This window comes from Stenella coeruleoalba (genome assembly GCF_951394435.1).
Source record: "Stenella coeruleoalba genome assembly, chromosome: 15".
NCBI classification, from domain to species: Eukaryota; Metazoa; Chordata; class Mammalia; order Artiodactyla; family Delphinidae; genus Stenella; species Stenella coeruleoalba.
The window spans coordinates 49,159,002-49,180,670 of NC_137161.1; the positions used below are offsets into that span (position 1 = coordinate 49,159,002).

General features: G+C 43.3%; 1 protein-coding gene across 5 annotated transcripts in view; it reads right to left on the reverse strand.

The window, feature by feature from the left end:
* LUC7L (LUC7 like) overlaps positions 1-21,340 on the reverse strand; it is a 30,955-nt gene extending 9,615 nt beyond the window's left edge. The window contains exons 1-7 of one of the 5 annotated variants that reach the window (XM_079945312.1): positions 21,084-21,120; positions 20,182-20,252; positions 19,837-19,919; positions 19,111-19,205; positions 14,976-15,074; positions 3,276-3,386; positions 2,214-2,357 (exon numbers count right to left, since the gene is read on the reverse strand). In XM_079945312.1, the coding sequence (XP_079801438.1) occupies positions 2,214-2,357; positions 3,276-3,386; positions 14,976-15,074; positions 19,111-19,205; positions 19,837-19,846 (459 nt within the window). In that variant the 5' untranslated portion in view covers positions 19,847-19,919; positions 20,182-20,252; positions 21,084-21,120. The other 4 variants (XM_079945311.1, XM_079945314.1, XM_079945313.1 and 1 more) reach the window with 4 other exon arrangements.
* Positions 21,341-21,669: the final 329 nt, after the last annotated feature.

Consider the following 21,669-nt stretch of genomic DNA (forward strand, 5'->3'; position numbering starts at 1 on the left):
TACAGTCAAGGTTCAGAACATCCATCACCACACAGGTCCTGCCTGCTGCCCCTTCACAGCCACACCCACTTCTCTGACTCCTGGTGACCACCAATCTGCTCTCCATTCTTATGGTTTGGTCATTTTAAGAATGTTATATAACAGATCCACATAGCCCTTTGGGATTGACTTTTTTCACTCAGAATAATTACAACTGATTTTGAAAGAGATTAGAGGAAGGCATTCAAAGTTTTACAACTACAGAGAGGGGCAGAATAATATCACAAATAGTGTACCCACCATATTCAGCACTTCTGCTTAAGGTTTTTGTTTTTCTTTTAATGAAAGATATAGAACATTATGATGGAAATTCAGTTCCTGATGTTTCCCTCTCTAGTGTCTGTTCTCTCCCTCCCCAGAGGCATTCGTGTGCGTTCAGCATAATCTTCAGTGCTGTCTCTGTACTTCATTGCACATGTGGACCCATAAACCATGTGTGCACCTGGGGCATTTAGAAGTCCTGCGTCAGCACTACAGGTCTTTCTCCCACCTGTGTTGCTGGAGAGTTCTCTCCAGGATGTTGCAGGCAGATGTGTTCAGTTCGTTCACTGCTGCAGGACTCCATTTCAGGGGCACATGGCTGTTTGTCCATGGGTGGTTTTCCAGGTTACCGACGGTTGCTCATTTTACCAGTTCTGCTGTGAGCGCCCTTCCACCTGCCTTCTAGCAAGGATGCTTGGAGTCCTGGGCACAAGTTGCCATGGGTCTCCTATCCTGCTGCCCTCTTGGCTGTCTGCAGACATCCAAGTGGTGAACCCCACATCTACAATCATTCAGCCTATGCATAAATCTCGGAGCCATCTCACGGGTTTCTGGTGTCTGCTCTGCTCTTCAAAGCAGGAAGGCTTGGCCTCAGGACTCGCTAAGAGGCCGCAGAGCTTCCTTCCTGACCCTCTGGCCTTTCTGCTGGAGCTGTCAGCAACCGAGGGAGCCTGACTTTTTTTTTTACATGTAAACATAAATTTACCATTTAAGTACACAGGGGTTTAGTATACAGCCGTGTAGGATTTCTACGCAGGACTTGCGACTCTTCATGCACACGTCATTGCCTGAGTGGGCCTCACTCGAACACCCACAGGCAGTCGGCAGTACTCGTGTATTCAGCTGAGAATCGTTGTGTCATCGCTGAGCTGCTACTATGTATCAGGCACCATGACAAGCCGGGGGTGCAGCAACAACCAAAACCAGCCCTGCACTGGGGCACCGCCCACTCCACCATCTCACCTCTACCCACCATTCTGAGAACCTTCTCATCTGGTCTCAGCTAAGGGCCTTCCAGGGTCCCTCTGTCCTACCTGGACACGCCCTGCACCCCCCAAGTGCACCCATCTTCATCAGAATTAATCTTATCCGTTGCTCACATTCCTTTCTGCCTGGCCCCCCTCTCCACAGCAGTATCATCTCCAACAGGAGAGGGAGTCTTCCGGCTTGCTCACAACTAGAGAAGTGCCTGGCCCATAGCTGGAGTTTGACAAGCACTTACTAAAGGAACACACCCGCCCCTTCTTCCTCTGACTACCATTCCCACCGTTCTCGAAGCCTACCCAAGCCATCTCCGATTCCAGCAGTGAGATTTGAGAACCAGGGAGTATGCAACAGAGGAAATCATCTAGGAGGAAAACGCTTGTCACGGATACAGACATTGAGTCCCTGACTCAGCTTCTCCACCACACAGCAGTGTGTCCTGGCCTGGCAGCCTAGCGGACACCACCTGGGTACCACCCGCAACCTGCACGGGTCTCTCTACTGAGGACACAGTGTCACTAAGCACCAGGCCTCACTGTACATAGCATCTGCAATGCAAGTCTGGCCCAATTACACCAGGTGAACACCCACCATGCTGCCCCCTCCCTGGGAGCCAGATGGACAGACGGCAGGTGCTCACTAACACTCCTCCGCTGACTGTTATACCCAGGACGCACTCTACACGTGGGAATAATGCGCAGAGCTGGCAAGTGCCTAGTCTGAGGCCACACGGGGTCACAGGGGCAGAGTGAAGACACAAACCCCAGTGTGTGCTGACTCTAAACCGTATAATCCTGACAATACACCACGTTATTTCCAACTCCTTCCCAATATGTATACAAAAAAAGAAGGCATGGCTTAATCTTAACCCAAAAGGTCAACTCTGGAGTTACTACTTCCTCCCTCTCTAAGACATTTTTGTCACCAACCTCAGCTTCTTTTTTCTTTGCACGGACTTTCTCCACTTCCATAAGAATCTTCTGGGATTCATCCACATTTCCTTCAGCTCCTAGCTGTTCAGCTTTAGCAAGAAGCTTCCCTATTTCTTCGTTCAACTCATGTACTTTTTCTGCCTAGGAAAGAGAAACAATCAGGTAAGGAGACATCTAAAAACAACAGATTTTTTAATGCAAAGAAAACGAGTGTTTCTCTTGTTGCATTTCTGGTCTGTTCCACTGAAAATATTAGAACAGCTGGAAACCCTCACTGATGACATGTGAATTCTAACAATTACGACATCCTTAACGCCACCACTGAGACTGATCATAACTAGACCTGTGCACCACGTTCCAATAAAAGCAGTGGCACCGCTGTTACTGCCAACAGGCTGCAAGGACCATCATGTGGGTCAGCTTCTAGACCATCTCTTTTTATGCCTTCTATTACAGTTCAATCTTCTGGGTAAGGGTAAAAAAATGCATGGGTCTAAATGCATACACTTATACTGTAAGCAAAATGCCTAATTATTGGGATTTGCTTTCAGAAATAAAACGGCACCGTTGATCCAGTTTGCAACTGTCTATTTCCTAAGAAATGCTTTTATAAAACTGAAAGGAAAAAAGACACTGAAGAGAGTTCCACTGAAGAGGAGACAAGGGTCATCCAGATGACACACGGGCCAATTCCACACAGATCTACTTTCTTCTTCCATGATATGGATGCACCACAGTTTAACCATTTCCCTGCTAACTTTTCTCATTTCCTGTTTTATGTAGGGATGTTAAAAAAAAATTAAAAAAAGAAACTTTAAAACATACGCACACGCGCGCACACACACAAAAAACAAAACAAAACAAACAAAAAAAACCCACACGCACAGTGTGGGGAGGGGCTAAGAGCTCAGCGACGGCCTTCCCTCCTCACTGGGAACAGCCAAGGCAGTGGGTACCGTCCATCCCAAAGATGCATCCTCAGCAGTGACCGTGACTGCTAGCCCAGTGGCAGACCAGTTCTTACGACAACAATGTGAGGCGAAGGCCTCCCCAGCATACCTTTGCGGAAACTTCTGCACTGATCTCCTCTTGCGTCTCTGCCAGCCGCTTCTTGGCAAGCTCAGTTCTCCGATCACACTCAGCAATAAAGGACTCCAAGTGATCCATCGCCTAGCTCAGGAGAGGCAGAGAGCTACAGTCAGTGACATGCCTACGACCTCAGAACTCACGTGTTCGATAGGAAATAACAGTCCTGGGTTGGTTCTTAAAGCCTGTAGGTTCAGTGGGAAGATCTGAAGCTACACTACAGCTAAAATGTCCACAATCACATTCAATTAAGGGGCTCTGTTAAACCAAATGACCACTCAAAAGCATGTCTTCTCATCTGATTTATTTATTTCCAAAATTTGTAAAAGAACCCCCATCCCTCAACAATGTTTCCAAGAAATTTCTGAGGAAAATTAAAACACCTGGCCATAACTAACAGTGGTCTCTGAGGGTCAGAAAACGCTGGACTGAGCTAATGTCAGAGGCCCTCTCCTGGTGAGTCGTGGGAGATGCAGATGATGTACTCACTGGTCTTTGTGAGCCACGTAAATATTATTCCCTCATGTTCTGAGGGTAGAGTTCCCCCTTCCACCTCAAAACAAAACAATAGAACAAATGTTACTGAGAGCTGTGAACACGTTTAGTTATTGCCCACCGTCTAAAGTAGCGGGAAAACTGGTTACTACTTACCCAAAAAGGTAAAGGAAAAGACACTCTGTAAAGAGTTGGTGGGAATCAATAAAATACCAATTAATAAGCAGTCACATATGCTAAGCACTTAATTTGCCGTAATTAGTCAAAGGCCCCAACATAACTTCAGATAAACATACAAACAGGACGTCACTTTCCCAACTGTCAGGCTAGGACCAGTGATAAGTAGCACCTCCCAAGTTGCTGAAGTCAGCATCATGTTACATAGACAGCAAGTGAGGTTAGCAGTGGATGACCAGGTTAGACAGGGTGAATGATCCACCGCTGAAAAATAGAGAAAGGAAAGTTCTGGGTGGAAATGATAATAAGGCAGGTGAAAGTTAGGCCAACGGACCAAGGAGTGATAATCTATGTCTCTTCCTCCAAATATGGTCAGGAGAGAGCACTCCTCAAGGATTGGTGTGACACTGGAATGGACAGTAGGGACACTGGAGAGGATTACAGTCCCCTCTTTTCAAATGAATGCATACTTGGGAGTAGGTCAAGATAGGGAAGAGGCTCGTGATGGTGCCAAGCCCCACTGCCCACAAGGCCAACTCCCAGATTTCACTCTACACACTTGGAACTCAGGACCTCTTTCCTGTCATTGGTCCCCAAATATTCTCAATAAACATTTCACTATGTTCAAATCAAACGAGCAGGAAAGCCGATGACTGGCATTTGTTTGCATGCATGCACTGCATTTCCTGGAAGTATGTCAAGTTGACCAGCTCTGCTGACAAGGTGGGGACTTGCCAGGATCAGAGCGCCAGTGAGCTGACTCGGGTCATGTACCATCTGTGTTCACCTGGAACAACAGCTCCTAACAGACCAGCCTGAGAGATGCAAGGGTCATGCATGCACACGTGCTGAGACTTTGATGCAGAGTTCCTCTATTGTCTACCCAAAAAGAGGGATCTCACACCTGACACAGCCAGGGATCTGCTCAACAGGGGTTGAGTGGGGAATACACATTGACAGTTCTGCCAGTGCCTTTACCAATCAAGGCAACCAGCTGCATCTAAGCAAAATATAAACTGACTCAGACATCTGATAAGCTAAAAATTAAATGGTAAACTTCACAACACAGACTAGACATACTGCAGAGACGTCTCTTAACTGCCATGTTCTTTAAAAGATGGCTCTGTCCTACTGCCCCTCCCTCTCTTCAATGTGCTTCTCCATTCCATATTGGTTCCTAAATCAAAAAGCAGGTTTAGCATTTCCCTGGTGGTACAGTGGTTAAGAATCCGCCTGCCAATGCAGGGGACACAGGTTTAAGCCCTGGCCCGGGAAGATCCCACATGCCACGCAGCAACTAAGCCCATGCACAACTACTGAGCCTGCACTCTAGAGCCTGCGAGCCGCAACTACTGAAGCCTGCGCCCCCTAGAGCCCGTGATCTGCAACAAGAGAAGCCACCACATGAGAAGCCCATGCACCGCAACGAAAAGTAGCCCCCTCACGCCGCAACTAGAGAAAGCCTGCATGCAGCAATGAAGACCCAAGGCAGCCAAAAAAAAAAGCAGGTTTAAATGATTAAAAAAAAAAAAAAGGTACTCAAATCTAAAAATTAAGTCCTAATCACAAGGTACCACTTACTAGGAAGTTATCCACCTTTGTAATTCAGGGGTGGTGTGATGAACCATGAACTACTCAGGGGGCCTGGGCACACCACTGGCACAGGGGGCACACAGGTCTCACTGCCGCTGGAGGCTGTCCGTCCACACACAGGACCATGAGGTGCTCTCCCTGACCCTGCCTGCCTAGCAGCATCAGTGAGCCTGAGGAGCCCATGCTGTCAGCAGAACAGTCACAGCAAACGTGTGCCGCAATAAAGCCACGCAGGGGCTCTCAAGGTACCCAATTTTCAGATGAAGAAATGGAGGCACAGTCTCCAAACTCCTGAGTGACGGCATCAGGATGCAAAGCCCCTTGTGGTTTGACTCCAAAGTACCTACACTTAGTCCTCACAGTTCTGAGGCAGTTTTCACCAGCCCAGTTTATAGAAAATAGAAAAGGGCAAAATAACTTGCCCAGGGTCACACAAGGACTCTCACCCAGGACCTGACTGGGAAAGCGTGACTGTCACACTGCACACCTACAGAGACCAGGTGTAAGCAGAACCGGTCCCATTAGTTGATATGGTGTGTTGCTCTGGAAACCTGTCAAATAAAACATCACAAAGCAAGACAATGTGGGGGAAAAGTGAACCATATTTTCACTGAATTAGAGAGAAGCAAATCTTTACATTTTCCACATGTGAACACTGAAGAAATGGGCTGCCCTGTAACCTTAATGTTCTGTGTGTCTGTGTTCAAGTTGAAAAACTTGAGATGTATTTACAGAGATGACCAATTCCCTCTCCTAGGGAATTCCATAACACTCTCAAGAAATCAAGGCCTGGTCCTGGTGCAGTCAGAATGAGGCTGTACTGGGCTAGAAGGAGCCAATGGTGAGGCACTTTCTCCCAGATAACCTGAATTTGGGGTGGAAAAGTGCCAGAGGTCCCAGCCATCAGCCCAAGCTGAGGGTCTAGGCAGTGAACACCTACACAAAGAAACACCTTTATGACAACCCTGTCAGGCCCACAAAGAAATACCTTTTTACACCTTTCTGACTGGCAAAAACTGAAAGTTTGGTAACTCGCTGCTCTGTTAGTAAAAATGTGAAAATGGGAACTCTCACACATCACTGGTGGGATCATTCACCCCTCTGGAGAATTCCGTGACACTAACTACCAAAACGACAAAAGCACATCCTTTCTGGGCCAACAGTCCCGCTTCTAGGGATCTTTCCTAGATACACTCACAATGTGCCAATGTGCAATGCAGCACTATGACCATCAACAGGGCATGGTCCTATAAAACAGACACACATCCTGTGGAATACTATGTAGACACAAATGGATGAAGTACACTATACAATAGGAAATAATCTCAAAGATATGCTGAAAACTTAAACCAAAAAAAAGGGAAGGGGGGGCAGATATAGAGCACGTGTACAGCAGACTACTATTTGTGTTTAAAAAAAAAGAGGGTTTCCCTGGTGGCGTAGTGGTTAAGAATCCGCCTGCCAATGCGGGGGACACGGGTTTGAGCCCCGGTCCGGGAAGATCCCACATGCCGCGGAGCGACTAAACCCATGTGCCACAACTACTGATACTGCACTCTGGAGCCGGCAAGCCACAACTACTGAGCCCACGTGCCACAACTACTGAAGCCTGCGCACCTAGAGCCTGTGTTCCACAACGAGAAGCCACTGTGATGAGAAGCCCACACACCGCAACGAAGAGTAGCCTCCGCTCACCACAACTAGAGAAAGCCTGTGCACAGCAACGAAGACCCAACACAGCCATAAATAAATAAAATTTATAAAAATAAAATAAAATAGAAAGTAGAGATACATGTCCCTCAGGTATCCACATAATCTCTGAAGGAAAGAGAAGAAACCGAACAACTGGTTACCTCTGGGGCCAACCAGGGGGCTAAAGAACAGAGAAGGAGGCAGGCTTCACAACATACCTTTCATATCTCAAACTCTTAATCACGTGAGTGTTTTACATGTTTTTAAGTTACTGACAGGACTTCCCTGGTGGTCCAGTGGTGAAGAGTCTGCCTTCCAATGAAGGTGATGCAGGTTCAATCCCTGGTCAGGGAACTAAGATTCCATATGCTTCCATATGGGGAAACTAAGACTGCATGCCACAACTGGAGAGCCTGCGATCTGCAACTATTGAGCCTGTGTGCTCCAACTACTGAACACATGTGCCACAAAAAAGAGCCCGTGCGCTGCAAAGAAAGATCCTGTGTGCCGCAACTAAGACCCAATGCAGCCAAATAAATAAATAAACAACTGACAAGCAGTAACCCTAGTGACATAACTGATCTAGGCAATAATCCTCAACTGCTGCTTAAAGCATGAGGCCAAAGGCTGATGGGGGCCTGTGCAACCAAGTCAGGCTGCCTGTGCCACCCAATTCCACTGACGTTTTGCCACCCAAGGTGACGCACCAGCCAGTGCCCGTCCCGGCCCCTGCACTACTCTGTCAAACGAGAACCTGATTCTGACCGTCAAGCTTCCAGATCTAACTCCCAGGTTATAGGAAGTTTCAAAGATAAAGGAAAACACATTAAAAAGACTGCATTATAAGGATGCAATCAGCAAAATCCAGGATATGAGAGACTTAAAAATTAATTTCTTCAAACAAACAGATTTAAAATGACTTACAATACATCTTAATGTGTGGCTCTTATTTTGAATTCTGAGTCAAACAAATGATCGTAAAAAAAATACTTTTTGAGATAGTCTGGGAAATTTGAGGACTTAGATAATGTTAAAAAATTATTTCTTAAATTACCAATACTTTAAATAAAATTATCTTCTAGATGTACTATTTGCAGTACTTACAGATGAAATTCTATGTCTAGGAACTACTGTAAAATAATCCAGTGTGGAAAGACAAGAATAAAGATGAAATAAGAATCTTCACGTCAACAATCACTGAAAACTGGGAGATGAAACCCAGAGATCTCATTATATTATTCTGTCTACTTCTGCATGTTTAAATTTTTCCTCAATGTATTTTTAGAAACAATGCTAATAAGATACAAACTACTATATACAAAATAGACAAACAAGGTCCTACTGTACAGCACAGGGAACTATATTCAGTATTTTGTAATAAACTATAATAGAAAAGAATCTGAAAAAGAATTTATATATATGTATAACTGAATCGCTTTGCTATACACAAAAAACTAATGCAACATTGTAAATCAACTATATTTCAGTTAAAAAAAAAACAACAAACAACATGCTAGTAAGGAGATTCTGTCACAACCAAATATAATACCAGATCTTTGTATGCAGAGTAAAGAGAACTTCAAAAGCCAATGGCAACACTGAAATATTTACAGATGAGATGACAGGATGTGTGAGGTTTGTTTTGAGATTTGTGAGAAGTGGGTACACAAAGATGAAACACAGTTGGTCCTGAGCTGATCATTCCTGAGGCTGAGTGATGGGTACATGGAGATTCATTATACTGTTACACCTCCTTTTGATGTATGAGATTCTCCATGGTAAAACAAACAAACAAAAAACCAAAAAACAAACAAAAAACCCTGACCATCCAAGGTCAGCCTGTAGCATTTGAGCAGCAAGCTGTTGCTTCCTTCCACCTTAAAGCTGTGGTAAGGGACTGCCTCCAGGGAGCGGGAGGGGCACAGGGAAAGGGGGCTTTTGGCGTTTTCCGTGATAGTCAATGAATTCTGATTCAGCCACACGCTTCCAAGGAGAGCACACAGAAATCTTCACTATACACAATTTTATCTTTGTCTTTCTCATGATTTCCTAAGGAATTTTAAGTCATTGAACAGGTGTCACAAAGTTTCAAGAGCACAGTCTACCATTTGAGTGTATCATAATTTGTTCATTCATCATTGAGCCTTTTTTGTTGCATCCAACTTTTCAATCTTATAAACAATGCTAGCTACCACAAACATCTTTGTGTACCAGTGTTTGCCTGTGTTTTCAATCACAGTTGACCCTTGAACAATGAGGGGGTTAGCGATGGATTGTGTAGTACTGTAGTATGTATTTATTGAAAAAAATCCATATGTAAGTGGACCCACACAGTTCAAACCTGTGTTGTTTATAAGAGATTTGTAGAAGTAAGTTACAAGGTAGAAATACCTTTAAATTTTCATTTCTGCCTACTATTTTAGCAACCTGACTGGACCTAATAACTTTTCACGACTTAGCATAATTTGGAATTCCCCGGTGGTCCAGTGGTTAGGACTCCGTGGTTCCACTACAGGGTGCACTGGTTCCACCCCTAGTTGGGGAATTAAGATCCTGAACACCATGAGTCAAAAAAGAAAAAAAAGAAAGCATAATTCTTTCTCCTCCCCTAAGAAATAATCACTTAAGAGCTTGGTATATACCTTTTAAAATTGTATCAAAACGCATATAAAAGCAAACAATTTTTACTCCACTTAGGAGTTTTTCAAGCTTTTTTCATTTTTCACATCAATACACGCATCTTCTGTATCTATAGCTGTGTTTCACTGTATTTTAACACAACTATAACCATTCCACAATGAATACACATTTGCATTTTTTCACTTTTCACTAATCCAAAATGATGCAATAAACATCTTAAGTCTTCTCATACATAGGCAATTATTCTTCTAGGACAATTTCTTACAAATTGCTTAGAGGGGACTCAAAGTCTATAAATATCTGAAAGTAGTATAAAGGGCTGATGACCTCTTTTAAAAGATTTACCGAGGGACTTCCCTGGTGATGCAATGGTTAAGAATCCACCTGACAATGCAGGGGACACAGGTTCAAGCCCTGGCCTGGAAAGATCCCGCATGCGGTGGAGAAACTAAGCCCATGCACCACAACTACTGAGCCCACGAGCCACAGCTACTGAAGTCCACGCACCTAGAGCTCGTGCTCCGCAACGAGAAGCCACTGCAATGAGAAGTCCACACACCACAACAAAGAGTAGCCCCTGCTCACTGCAACTAGAGAAAGCCCACACGCAGCAACGAAGACCCAACGCAGTCAAAAATAAATTTTAAAAAAAACCTTGCATGATAAACATGGCTTAAAATATAATTCAAATGCCTGTTACATTAATAATATATTTAATTTTTTCAATATGAAGACAAAATAAATGCTGTACTTTTTTTGTCAGCTGTCTTTCTAACACAACCTAGATAAAAATAGCTCCTAAATATCCCTGACTGATCTGCTAAACAGAATGACTCCTCTCCCAGCGTCATTTGATGCTGCTTGCATTAATTCTGGCATCAATCTTATTATACTTTCAGAGACTTTGGAGATAAATGTTTGGCTCACCTCACAGATTCATTGTCAACAGTGAAGATATTCTACCAAAACACTTGGTAAGATACATAAATACAAGTTATTAAGAAAAATCAGAACAAGTCATGATTTAGCGATGGTTCACAACTTGTGAAAACAAAACCTGTGTCCATCTTCCAATAGCGATGACTACACTGTAGTCCCTCCAGAAACCAACCTCAACATGGGAGCTGCTGGTCCCACGCCTGGGAACTGAACAGTCCACAGGCTACATATGTGGCAGGCTAGGAGCCTAGCACCAACAGCAGGTCATCAGGAGGCAGCAACAGGTCAGTGATAGCAAGAGTCAGCCCACTGGCCACATCTGGCCGAAAAGCTTCTGAGGTGTCTGATTTATCAAAATTGCAATTTTGACAAGAAAAATCACAACTAGCCTTTCTGATATATACATATATATACCTATATACATACATATATATATTTATACATACATACATATATATATTATATATATATATATCTGTTCATCCTGAATGGCCTATCTTTGAAAGATACAAGTGACCTCTGAAGACAGGTACTGGATGGCTAGTCACGTGGAAAGGGAAGACTTTTCACCTGGAATCTGTAACAGTTACGTTTCCTACCGAAGAGATTTAAAAATTGGATTTTTATCAAATTCTTTTAACCAATCTGTATTCTGGAAAAGCACTTTATTTTTTCCTTCTAAGTTTATTCTGCATAACTAAGGGAAAAAAAAGTTATTTTAGTTTGGTATTTTAAAGTCAGGCCACATTTACCTCTATCAAAGTAACCCATCCCGTGCACCACAACGAAGAGTAGCCCCCGCTCGCCATAACTAAAGAAAGCCCTCACGCAGCAACGAAGACCCAACGCAGCCAAAAATAAAATTAAAAAATAAATAAATAAACCCATGCACATCTAAACACTACTGATATATATATATGTTAAAAATTTTAAGGCTGGGTAAATTTTATGGCTAGTGAATTGTATCTTAAAGCCATTATTTAAAAAACCTTTTTATGGTAAACTCTCCCTAACACCCAGAGGTACCTGCTTAGCGCTCCACAAAGCACCACTCACTGTGTGGCAGGACCATACCTTACGCAAGTAGCCCCCACTAATAAACATTTCCAGTACATCCTCCTCTTTTTACTTCAGTCTTTTACTTTCACAAAAAAAGCTGCAATGGGCACCTTTTCTGTGTACCCATTAACACATATCACTAAGATACAGTCCCAGCAGAGTTCTGGAACAAGTGTATACAAGCATTTGACATGCTGAGAGCCACCTGACAAGACTGCCCTCCCACAAACACAGCTGCTCCAAGTCACCCTTCGTTCTTCAGGACAGGAGGCCTCCTGCGTAGGTTTACAGCACTAGCCATGAAACATTTCAACATGAGCCATCTGTTAGGTCAAATATGATTTTTAAGGAGTTGAAAGGACAGGCGATTACCTCTTTAACAGGAAAAGGTATTCCTGCAAATGGTAAATTTTCACAATACAAAAAGGTCTCGTGACCCACTTGAGCCCTCCAACTAAGACAAGAATGTTCATAATCTCTTGGTTTCTTCTAAAACTACTCTGTACATCTAGGTACGTCAATGGGTATAAATGTCCTTCCTTTTTAAAAATCACACTACAGAAGCCATCGTATCACACTTGCTTTTCCTCTTTATCTTGAAGATAATTTCACAACAACATACACTGAACCACACTGAACTCAATCCTCTTTCCATAGCTGTACATCATTCCATTGTAAAGAAGAGCAATGACTTAGCCAAGCCCTCAATGAAGAAGCCTACAGTGTTCTGGCTTTCTGCAGTTCTAATGCTGCAGGAATATTCTGGAGCAAATTTATCTTTGTACATATGCAAAAGTATCGGTCAGATATACTCTCAGAACTAGCACTGCTGGGATGTGCTTTCACACCTTCAGATGCTCAATTATCCAGGAGGTGTATCAGGATTACTTAACTCTCCATCTCCTTAGCTCTGAGTGAGGGTGAGTATCTGCCATAGGATTAGATGCCTACCAGAAAGTGTCCTTTTCTATCCTTTGCCCATTTTCTATTCAGCTATTGTTACAGTTCTTCTCAATCATGATGAATTCTATATACAAAGGATACTTGCCCTCCGTCATATGTGCTGCAAATATTTTGTCCCAGTTGAATTCTTATTTTATGTATAGGAATTTCTGATATGCTAATATTTTTAAGTGCCTACTCAGAAAAATGTATCCATCTTTCCCTTATAGCTTCTAGGCTTTATAACATGTCAAGATGACAGAACAAAATTCTCTTTTGGGGGATCCAACCTGGTTTTTCCCCCAACTAGCTAATCCATAGTTCCTAATAGTGTTCATTGAAAAACTCATCTCCACAGTGGCTGAACACATGCCTTTCATAAAATACTAAATTACCGTATATGTTTCAGTCTTTCTGTAGTCTAAATTTCTTCTATTCATCTATTCTTCAGCATAAATTCATCAGGGCATTTAAAAAGTACACTGACATTCTCATGTAGCAGAAATGCTTAGATTTGTGATCCAAAAAAATTATGTTACTAAAATTGAAAATTTAACCTATACATCTGTGTATCTAACTCTTTCTGATATCCCAAGGTAATGGTCTCTTTACATAAGCGTTTTTCAGGTACTGAAGAATTTAAACTCACAATAAAGAAAACTTTCATCTCCAAGCCCCATCTATTAGTTGAGCTGTTTGTTGCTAAAGGCATTTTTAGTTAATTCAAAGATTCAACACTGATGTTGAAGACTGTACTTGAAAAAGAAATGATAATTTTAATCACTTTTTAAGATTACTGATTTAAGTAGAATTGACTCTAGCTATAATATATCTCTAAAATGTCCATTGGCAGGAAAAAAAAAAGTCTTTCCTTGGTTTTGCTTTTCTCTGACTTCCTCCCACCAAGCTCAGTGCCTTCCCAGTCTTCACTGAGGAACCTGAATGGCATCAAACCCCTCACTGACCCCTGGTCAAACCAGGGATGGAGGACTTGGAAAAAGAAAAAACTAACAGAGTGACTCCATGGGAATTCCCTGGCAGTCCAGTGGCTAGGACTCGGCGATTTCACTGCAGGGGACCTGGGTTCAATCTCTGGTCGGGGAACTAAGATCCCACAAGCAACACAGCACGGCAAAAAAAAAATTTTTTAATAAATAAATAAATAGAATGGAGTGACAATCATGCATTCTCAATGGGGACAGGGATGAAAACTTGTCATGAAGAGTGAAAAAAATCTTAGATATTACAATGGTTAGTGGCCCGGAAAGGATCACATAAACTGATATGCTGGGTATCTGTGGTATCAAAATTTCATGGCGGGGAAGTAGACAAATTATGGGAAAAGGTCTAAAAAAGGCTCCTTTGGGAGGCAAAAATGACAATAAAGTTATGAAATAACATTTTATAACCACTAAATTGCAAAAATTTAATGGTCTGACAATACCAAATGTTAGTGAGGATGTGTACACTGCTATTAGGGCTGTAAACTGATACACATTCTCAAACAGGGAGAAAAAAGAAAAAGACAACATTACAGATCTTTCAAGAATAAACGTGCCTCTCCTACAATCCAGCAATACCTCTCCTAGGAATATACCCTAGATAAACTGTTGTACACGTGCACCAAGAAGATATTCAAGAACATTTATAACACTGTTCATAATAGTTTAAGAATAAAAAATTAAAAAAAGAAACTAGTATCAACCCAATTGTCTATGAACACAAAATGGATAGTTTGGGGAATACTCAAGCAGCAATGAAAACAAACAAACCATACTCAACAAAATATGTAAACTGGAACATAATACTGAAGGAAAAAAGTTATTAAAGATTACCTATGCTATGAAACCATTTTTATAAGACTCAAAGAGAAGAATAAACACAATGTTCAAGGAATCATAAAATATGTAATAAGAAACATTTTTAAAGAAAATGATACATACAAAACATAGAACCGAATAGGGATGATAGACACACAGACACAAATCGGTACTGGCCACATTCTAGCTCCCAGCCAGAGAGCTGTGGAATGACATCTATTATTCTGCTTCATAACTTACAAAGGTTACATTATTCTTGTTGGTGCAGTATTTGGCTCTTCACAGTAGGGAATAATTAACACAAAATAAAACTTACATCCAACTCAAAAAAGAGGTCCCTTTCTTTACTTGCAATCTCATAATCTGCTCGGAGGGCCAAATCGTGGATTTTGGTACATTCTCCTAAATCCATGCGCTGTGAGAAAGAAACAAAAATTTACACATGAACATCTACCCATTTGTAGGAAGCACTGTGACCTGGTGTTTTAGCTGTCATCAAAATAAACAGTACTTTTTTGGATATTAACTATGATAAGAAAATTTAAAAATAATATGGCTAAGAAGACTTATTTTCCTTTTATTGATACCGTCATGACTATATGACACTCAGAACAGGTGCATTTAAGTGTGATGATTTATATCTCTTACAGAACCAGAAATAGACTAGTAATGTTTTCATTATTTAGCTTTTGCCAGTTTTATTATTGCATTAGTCACATAAATGTTTATTCGGTGAATAGCAACATGAGGGGTGAGAGGGTGGCAAGGAAGAGGCCAGGAAACAAAAGTATCACTGATAGCAGCAAGTTTCCATGCATTCCTTCTTGCAGCCACGACTACTCAAGATGCTACAGAGACAAAAAGAGGAAAAAGAAAGAACAGAGAAAAACGAGGTTTTGGAAATTACAACATAACCTAACACCTGGCTTTGTGTAGCTCTTTGTATACCAAAGGAAATAAAGCAGAACAGGCTGATTCAGAGCCAAAGCAATTCTCCAAACATTCTCCTAACCTGCTAAATGGCTCTGACACGTAACTGGGAACACAGACTGGACCATTCACTTGCCCCATTTGAAAAACAAAAGGCTCTTTTAACAAAACAAATTATTTGTGTTACCAGTAAGATTTCGCCTGATGTGCTATTACATGTTGTGAGCACATACAGAACAATTAGTAGTGCGTATTTCTCATCTAAATCCTAAGTAGAGGATCCTGTACAGGGACACCCCCACCCCCACCCTTGCCTCTGATCATCTAAACAGCAACAGGGACGTTTGGATGCTGAGGGTCAGGCTAATAAGTCAGAGAATGCAAGTTAAGAAAACCCAAGAGCCCAATGAGGAGACACCTTGGGAACCCAAGCTGTTGGTCACAAGTACGACTAGCAAACAAAGAATGATGGAGTTCAGGAACTCCTTTAAGCTCAAACTACAAGTGTGTTCAAAACGAGATCAAAAAAATCTTCATGGGTTACAAAACCCTCAACATTTTAGTTTTTAGGCACATGAGAGAGGCTCGCAGTGCCTGACTCCTGGGTCCGAATCTCAGAAAGTGCAGCCATGCTCTTAACAAAATTTCCTTCAGTATCCCAGTGACAGAGCCATGAGGGGACTGTCTAGGGTGGAGTTTATCTTCATTTTGACTGAAGGCTACATGCCAAAAGCTCTTTTCTCCTTCATTATGCTTACTTCGAAGTCATGTGTAGTTTACACGTTGGTTACGTGGGGAATCCAGAGGTAGGGAAACAAGTTCCAAAAGCCAAAGTTGCAGCTAAAATTGCTATCACTGTAAAGCTGACAACTTTTGCTTCCTTCACTCTTTTAAATAGCAAGTATAATTCTTTAAAAATATATAGCTTCCACAAACAAAACTCTAAGTGCAACAGCTGAAAAATGAGAGATAGCTATCAGAAATTATTTAAAAGCTAACAAAATTCTGTTACTCAAAGAAAAACCACCTCCAGATGAAGCAAGCACCGAAACCGCTGAGTACTATAATTTTAACTGCAAATCAATTTCCATTCTAAAAACTTCAACTGTCAAGAAAATTTCGACATTAGGGAACCACATATAAAGCAAAATTCACCATTACCTTCCTACAGGTGGGAGCTCTCAAGCTAAAGCAAGTGGAATACAGGTCTGGGGTTCCATGGTTACTCTGGAGGTAGCTTTTCAGCTTTGCCAAGGAGGCAAGGAAGTACTGGCCAATTCCCCTAGCAGCCAAACACCAAGCACAGCTGAAATACCACACTCATAAACTTCTTCCAAAATATTCCAAATGGCTGTCAAATCCAGCATGTCAGACCCCCCCCTTTTTTTTTTTACTGAACAAACATCTGTGTTCTCTACTCTCCAGTGGTCTCACACTGCAGACAGGGAAGGGCAAATAAAGGCTCCTTCTAGAACCTTCAGGAAACCAAAGTTCTACCACAAGACAAGTTACACTACCTTCCCTCCAGCCCTCCGCTCTTACTAATCAATACATTTTCCCATCAAGCCTCAATAAAACGATTGCTTCCATTCCTCCGTTGTCTCACCCCTACTGACAGGAGACGGTTTTGAGCAAAGATTTGGGTACGGAGCAGCCCTTGGCAAGCTGAGGGTTATAACCATTTTCATCTTGCAGCTGTGTTCTAAAGAATTATATTGATTCCAATTTAACACAACACAAACTCTACCTCTCACTTGCCACCTCCACGCAGCCCACACCCGTTAAGGCTCAACCTTTACAACACCATCCAAGTTCCCAACCCTCACCTCAACTGACCTCACGACCCCGCACAATTGTTCACGGCACCCTCACATGAACATGGGTCTCCTGGGCTCCCTCCTCCTCAGTCTGAGCTGCCCTGTAACCCAGGAGGGACGGAGTGATGCTGAGCAGTACTTGGCCTCTCATCACTGCTCTGGTTCCACAGCCTCTGTCTCCCTCCCCCTGAAGCACACCAGCCCAGAGGCACCTGAGGCACCCCTGCTTCCCTCTGCTCCAGCATCCACCTGGAGCGTTAATCCCCCAAACGCACACGTGTGTTTTTTCTCACCATTCAGGTCTCTGCTCCCATGTTCCTGAGAGGCCTTTCCTTATCACCCTATCCAACAGTCCAGAACCTACTCATTCATTATTTACTGTCTGTCCTGTTCCTCCATTAGATGAGAGTAAAGATTTTGTCTTATTGGTACCACATCCCCAGTGCCTGGCATGGAGTATGTGTCCAACAAATATCTGGCAAATGAACCTATACCTAACACAATAAACATTTGTAGGAAATGCCCTCATTCACCAGCATTCTGGAACAATGCTACATAGGGATCCAATCAAGAAAAATATGGTTGAACTGCTTCACGCTGGTGCATGTCCCTCTACTCCCTTTGACTTCTTCCACTAAGACCTACCAGCAATTCCAGGTTATGATGCCTCATACAGGAGTATCCTACCGCTGACTGCTTATGACCAGTGGAAGCCAGTAGTCTACAGTGATGGCACCCACAACAATCTGGAGCACACAGTAGTTATAATGTTTTCCTATACCAGGTCAACCACTGGCAAAACCCCAGCTAACAAAGGCACAAGGCTTGGCTTTCATTTCCTATTTGCTGTCAGAAGAGCCAGCTTGAGAAGATTCAATACACCTGTGCAGTTTGCCAGACGCTGCTCCCCCAAAATGGTAATAATAAAAGCAACAATTAATTATGAAGAAAACGTTCCCCAGCACATGCACATGTGACCCTTAAAATGAGTAGACATTCCAGGAGGGAGCTGTGAAATCTGAAAATGCTGATGGTGTTTACAAAACTAATTTTCTGTAAGTGTCTGAATCACTGTAGATAATCCACACTCTTTAGTCTTCTTAAATCCTACCTAATTTTGAATAAATGCACATTCTGCAAAACTAGCATTTATCTGTTTGCTTCATCTGAAATGAACTTAAAGTTTCACTTAGAATTTTACACTTCACTTAGAAGTAGAGAGATCTATACTTATTGGATCATGTATTGATTTCTTGAAAGGGTGGCATAACACAAAATTGCAAATCGATGTTAGTCCTGATTTTTCAAAAATCTAAAAATCTGGGGAAGAAACATACCTCGTTAGATCAAAAGTCTAACATGTGTTTAACCTGAAAACAAACCAACCCAGAATCTTAGAGCTACAGGCTGACCTGAAGTACACTTTTTGCTAAAGCCAAAGGAGACTAGTATTTGCACTACTTAGTTGTGAATACCTCAGTATAAATGACTCTACAAAAACCTGATAACTTTACAAAGAGAATTTTATAGAAGTGAAATATGTCATTATATAAAATTCCACCCCACTAACAGAACCTATCACTTGAAGGGCAGTAGGTAATTTCTGCCGGGTAAAGGAAAACAGAATTCAACCTGAAAAACCTTCAGTGCCTACACAGCATCCATGTCTGAGTGTCCTATGACATCCCCCCCAAATGTACGTACCGTCCCAGCCAGAATGTCGTGGGGGCAGCAGTCCAGAAGATGACTCTTGCAGACACGGTCATCTGTAAACTTGACCCTCTGTCTGGTTTCGTCTCCTGAAATTCATGTGTGGTTTTAAATAAGACAATATTATCACATTAAGCACAAAAGCATATCTGGTACAATTCACCTGGATGATTTGCAGACTACCAAATACACTGAAAAGCTGATCTAGAGGTATTTACAACTGGAACGAAATACAGATGATTTTTGATGCTAAATATATCATGAAGAATCACACTTAAAGAGATCTGACTCCGTCATTGTGCCAAGGAAGTCAAGGAGTCAGAAGGAAAATGCTGAGCACCAAACAGCCATTAGCCCCACACATACATGTGGGCAATGAGATACCAAAACCCATGCTAATCAGAGGGCGATGAATCACCATGTATGACTTAAAGCTGGTAGTTTCCAACAAAAGCTATTTATTAGTCTAATCATTTTGCTATAGACCAACGTATAGGCAGTATTTTGCCAAAATTATATGAAGAAAGCTTTCTCTCTCTACTACTGACTGATAAATAATCTGAACCTAGTCTACCTATCCCCCTTTAACCCCCACCCTTAAAAAAGACAGTTGGCACCTGAGAGTCACTTTTAACAAGACAATACCAAGAAGAAAAAAAAAAAGGCAAAAAAGGAACTAGGTTAGTCAATACACACTGTGAGTTCCAACACATACTGTACCCATCTGCATTCTTCAAGACCTCAGCTGCAGAATTTTATGCCCGCTGTTGAAAAGTTTTAAAGGAAAAGTTTTCTTGCCCAACCTGCAGTAAGGAAGTCAGGGGAATGATACATAAAAGTAAAGGCAAAGTGGAATGTGACAAATTTTAAAGCTAATCTGTGTATATGACACAGAGCTGTGTAATACTAAAGGAGGAATATATTTTAGGATTTGCAAGCATCCAGGATTAATGTAGTGTCTTTTTATTGAAAATGTTTTCTTTCTAAACTACACTTTTAAAGTTACTTGTGAAAAAAAGCAAACACTTTTTTGTTATAACAGCTTAGAAATTGGTTGTGACTCACGGCTCGATGAACATGAGGCTTTTCTGCAACTCCCTTGCAGATTGATGTAGGCAGGCAAAGATACACTGAACCTTTATAAATAAAATAGAGGGGCCACAATTGTTCAGTTTGTATGAAATAAAAATATGGGAAGCAATTCAAAAGCAACTCAATATACAAAGAAAGCTAGAAAGCACTTATTCGCCTATGAAATAAAGTGCAAACAATCTGCACAGCCCTGCGAATGTGCCAGTGTGGACTTACAACTTCATTACTTCGGTAGAAAAGAAAACACAAACCACAGCAGGTATATAGTTTTGCAAAGATGCAACCGCTTTCTCCTGAGACAACCATCAAGATCTTGCGCTCCTCCCTACAGTACAACCTACCTAACGACTGCCAAGCGCTGGCTAAACAGAGGCTCTCCTGTGTGGCTAGAGGAAAAGGGGGCTGGAAAAGCACGCGGCAGGAACCCACGTTAGAAAAGCTCAATTTACGGCTCCCCTTGCAACGGTACAGAACAAGACGGCCAGGGTTTCCAGGCCATACGGCTCCCTTGCGCGGAGGAGCTCCGCCAGCCCGCTGCCAGCGCCCAGAGCCCCAGCTGGCTGCAGCCCTTCGCCGACTCCCGGTTCGAGGGGCGGCGGGGGCCGCGGGGGTGGAGGGGGGGCGGAGAAATCGCAGAAAGGTCAGCGGGGAGGGGGCTGGCGCCCCACCGACAACGCGGGCTCCGAGGGAGGAGCCCGCCGGGGACCCAGCCTGCGGGAAGAGCTCAAACAAAGGCCCGGCGCCCCCGGTCGGCGCGCGGGGGAGGGGAGGACGCCCGCGCAGGCGCAGACGGTCGCGGCCCCCCGCCTCAGGCCGCCCGGCGGCCTCGCCTCGCTCCCGCCCCAGCCCCCGCCTGGCCGGCCGCCCCTACTCACCGTCCCGGGCCGTGCCCATGAGCTGGTCTAGCAGGGCCCGCATCTGCGCCTGGGCGGACATGGTGGCCGGAGGGAGCGGCAGGAGCGGCCGCGACGGCTTCTCTCAGACTGCGGCAGCGGCGGCGGCGGGGGCGGCGGCGGCAGCGCGGCGGCAACGAAGAAGGGTCGCGTCGGCCTCGAACCCGCTCGGCTTCTTCCCGCCGCGAGGCACGCCGGGAGGAATTGCGTCGGCGCCGGCGCTTGGCCTGCTGGGAAATGTAGTTTAGGGGCGGAGCCAGAGTCTCCGATGAACAAGCAAGCTGTGCAAGGGGCGGGGCCAAAGTCCCAACCCTGATTTTAGTGTGGATCCCAAAACTTACGTGCTCCGCTGAGGCTAAACCGCAATAAAGTGAAATAAGTGTAGACAATACAAAACAAAAAAATAGGGCTTCCTTGGTGGCGCAGTGGTTGAGAGTCCGGTTGCCGATGCAGGGACACGGGTTCGTTCCCCGGTCCGGGAAGATTTCACATGCCGCGGAGCGGCTGGGCCAGTGAGCCATGGCCGCTGAGCCTGCGCGTCCAGAGTCTGTGCTCCGCAACGGGAGTA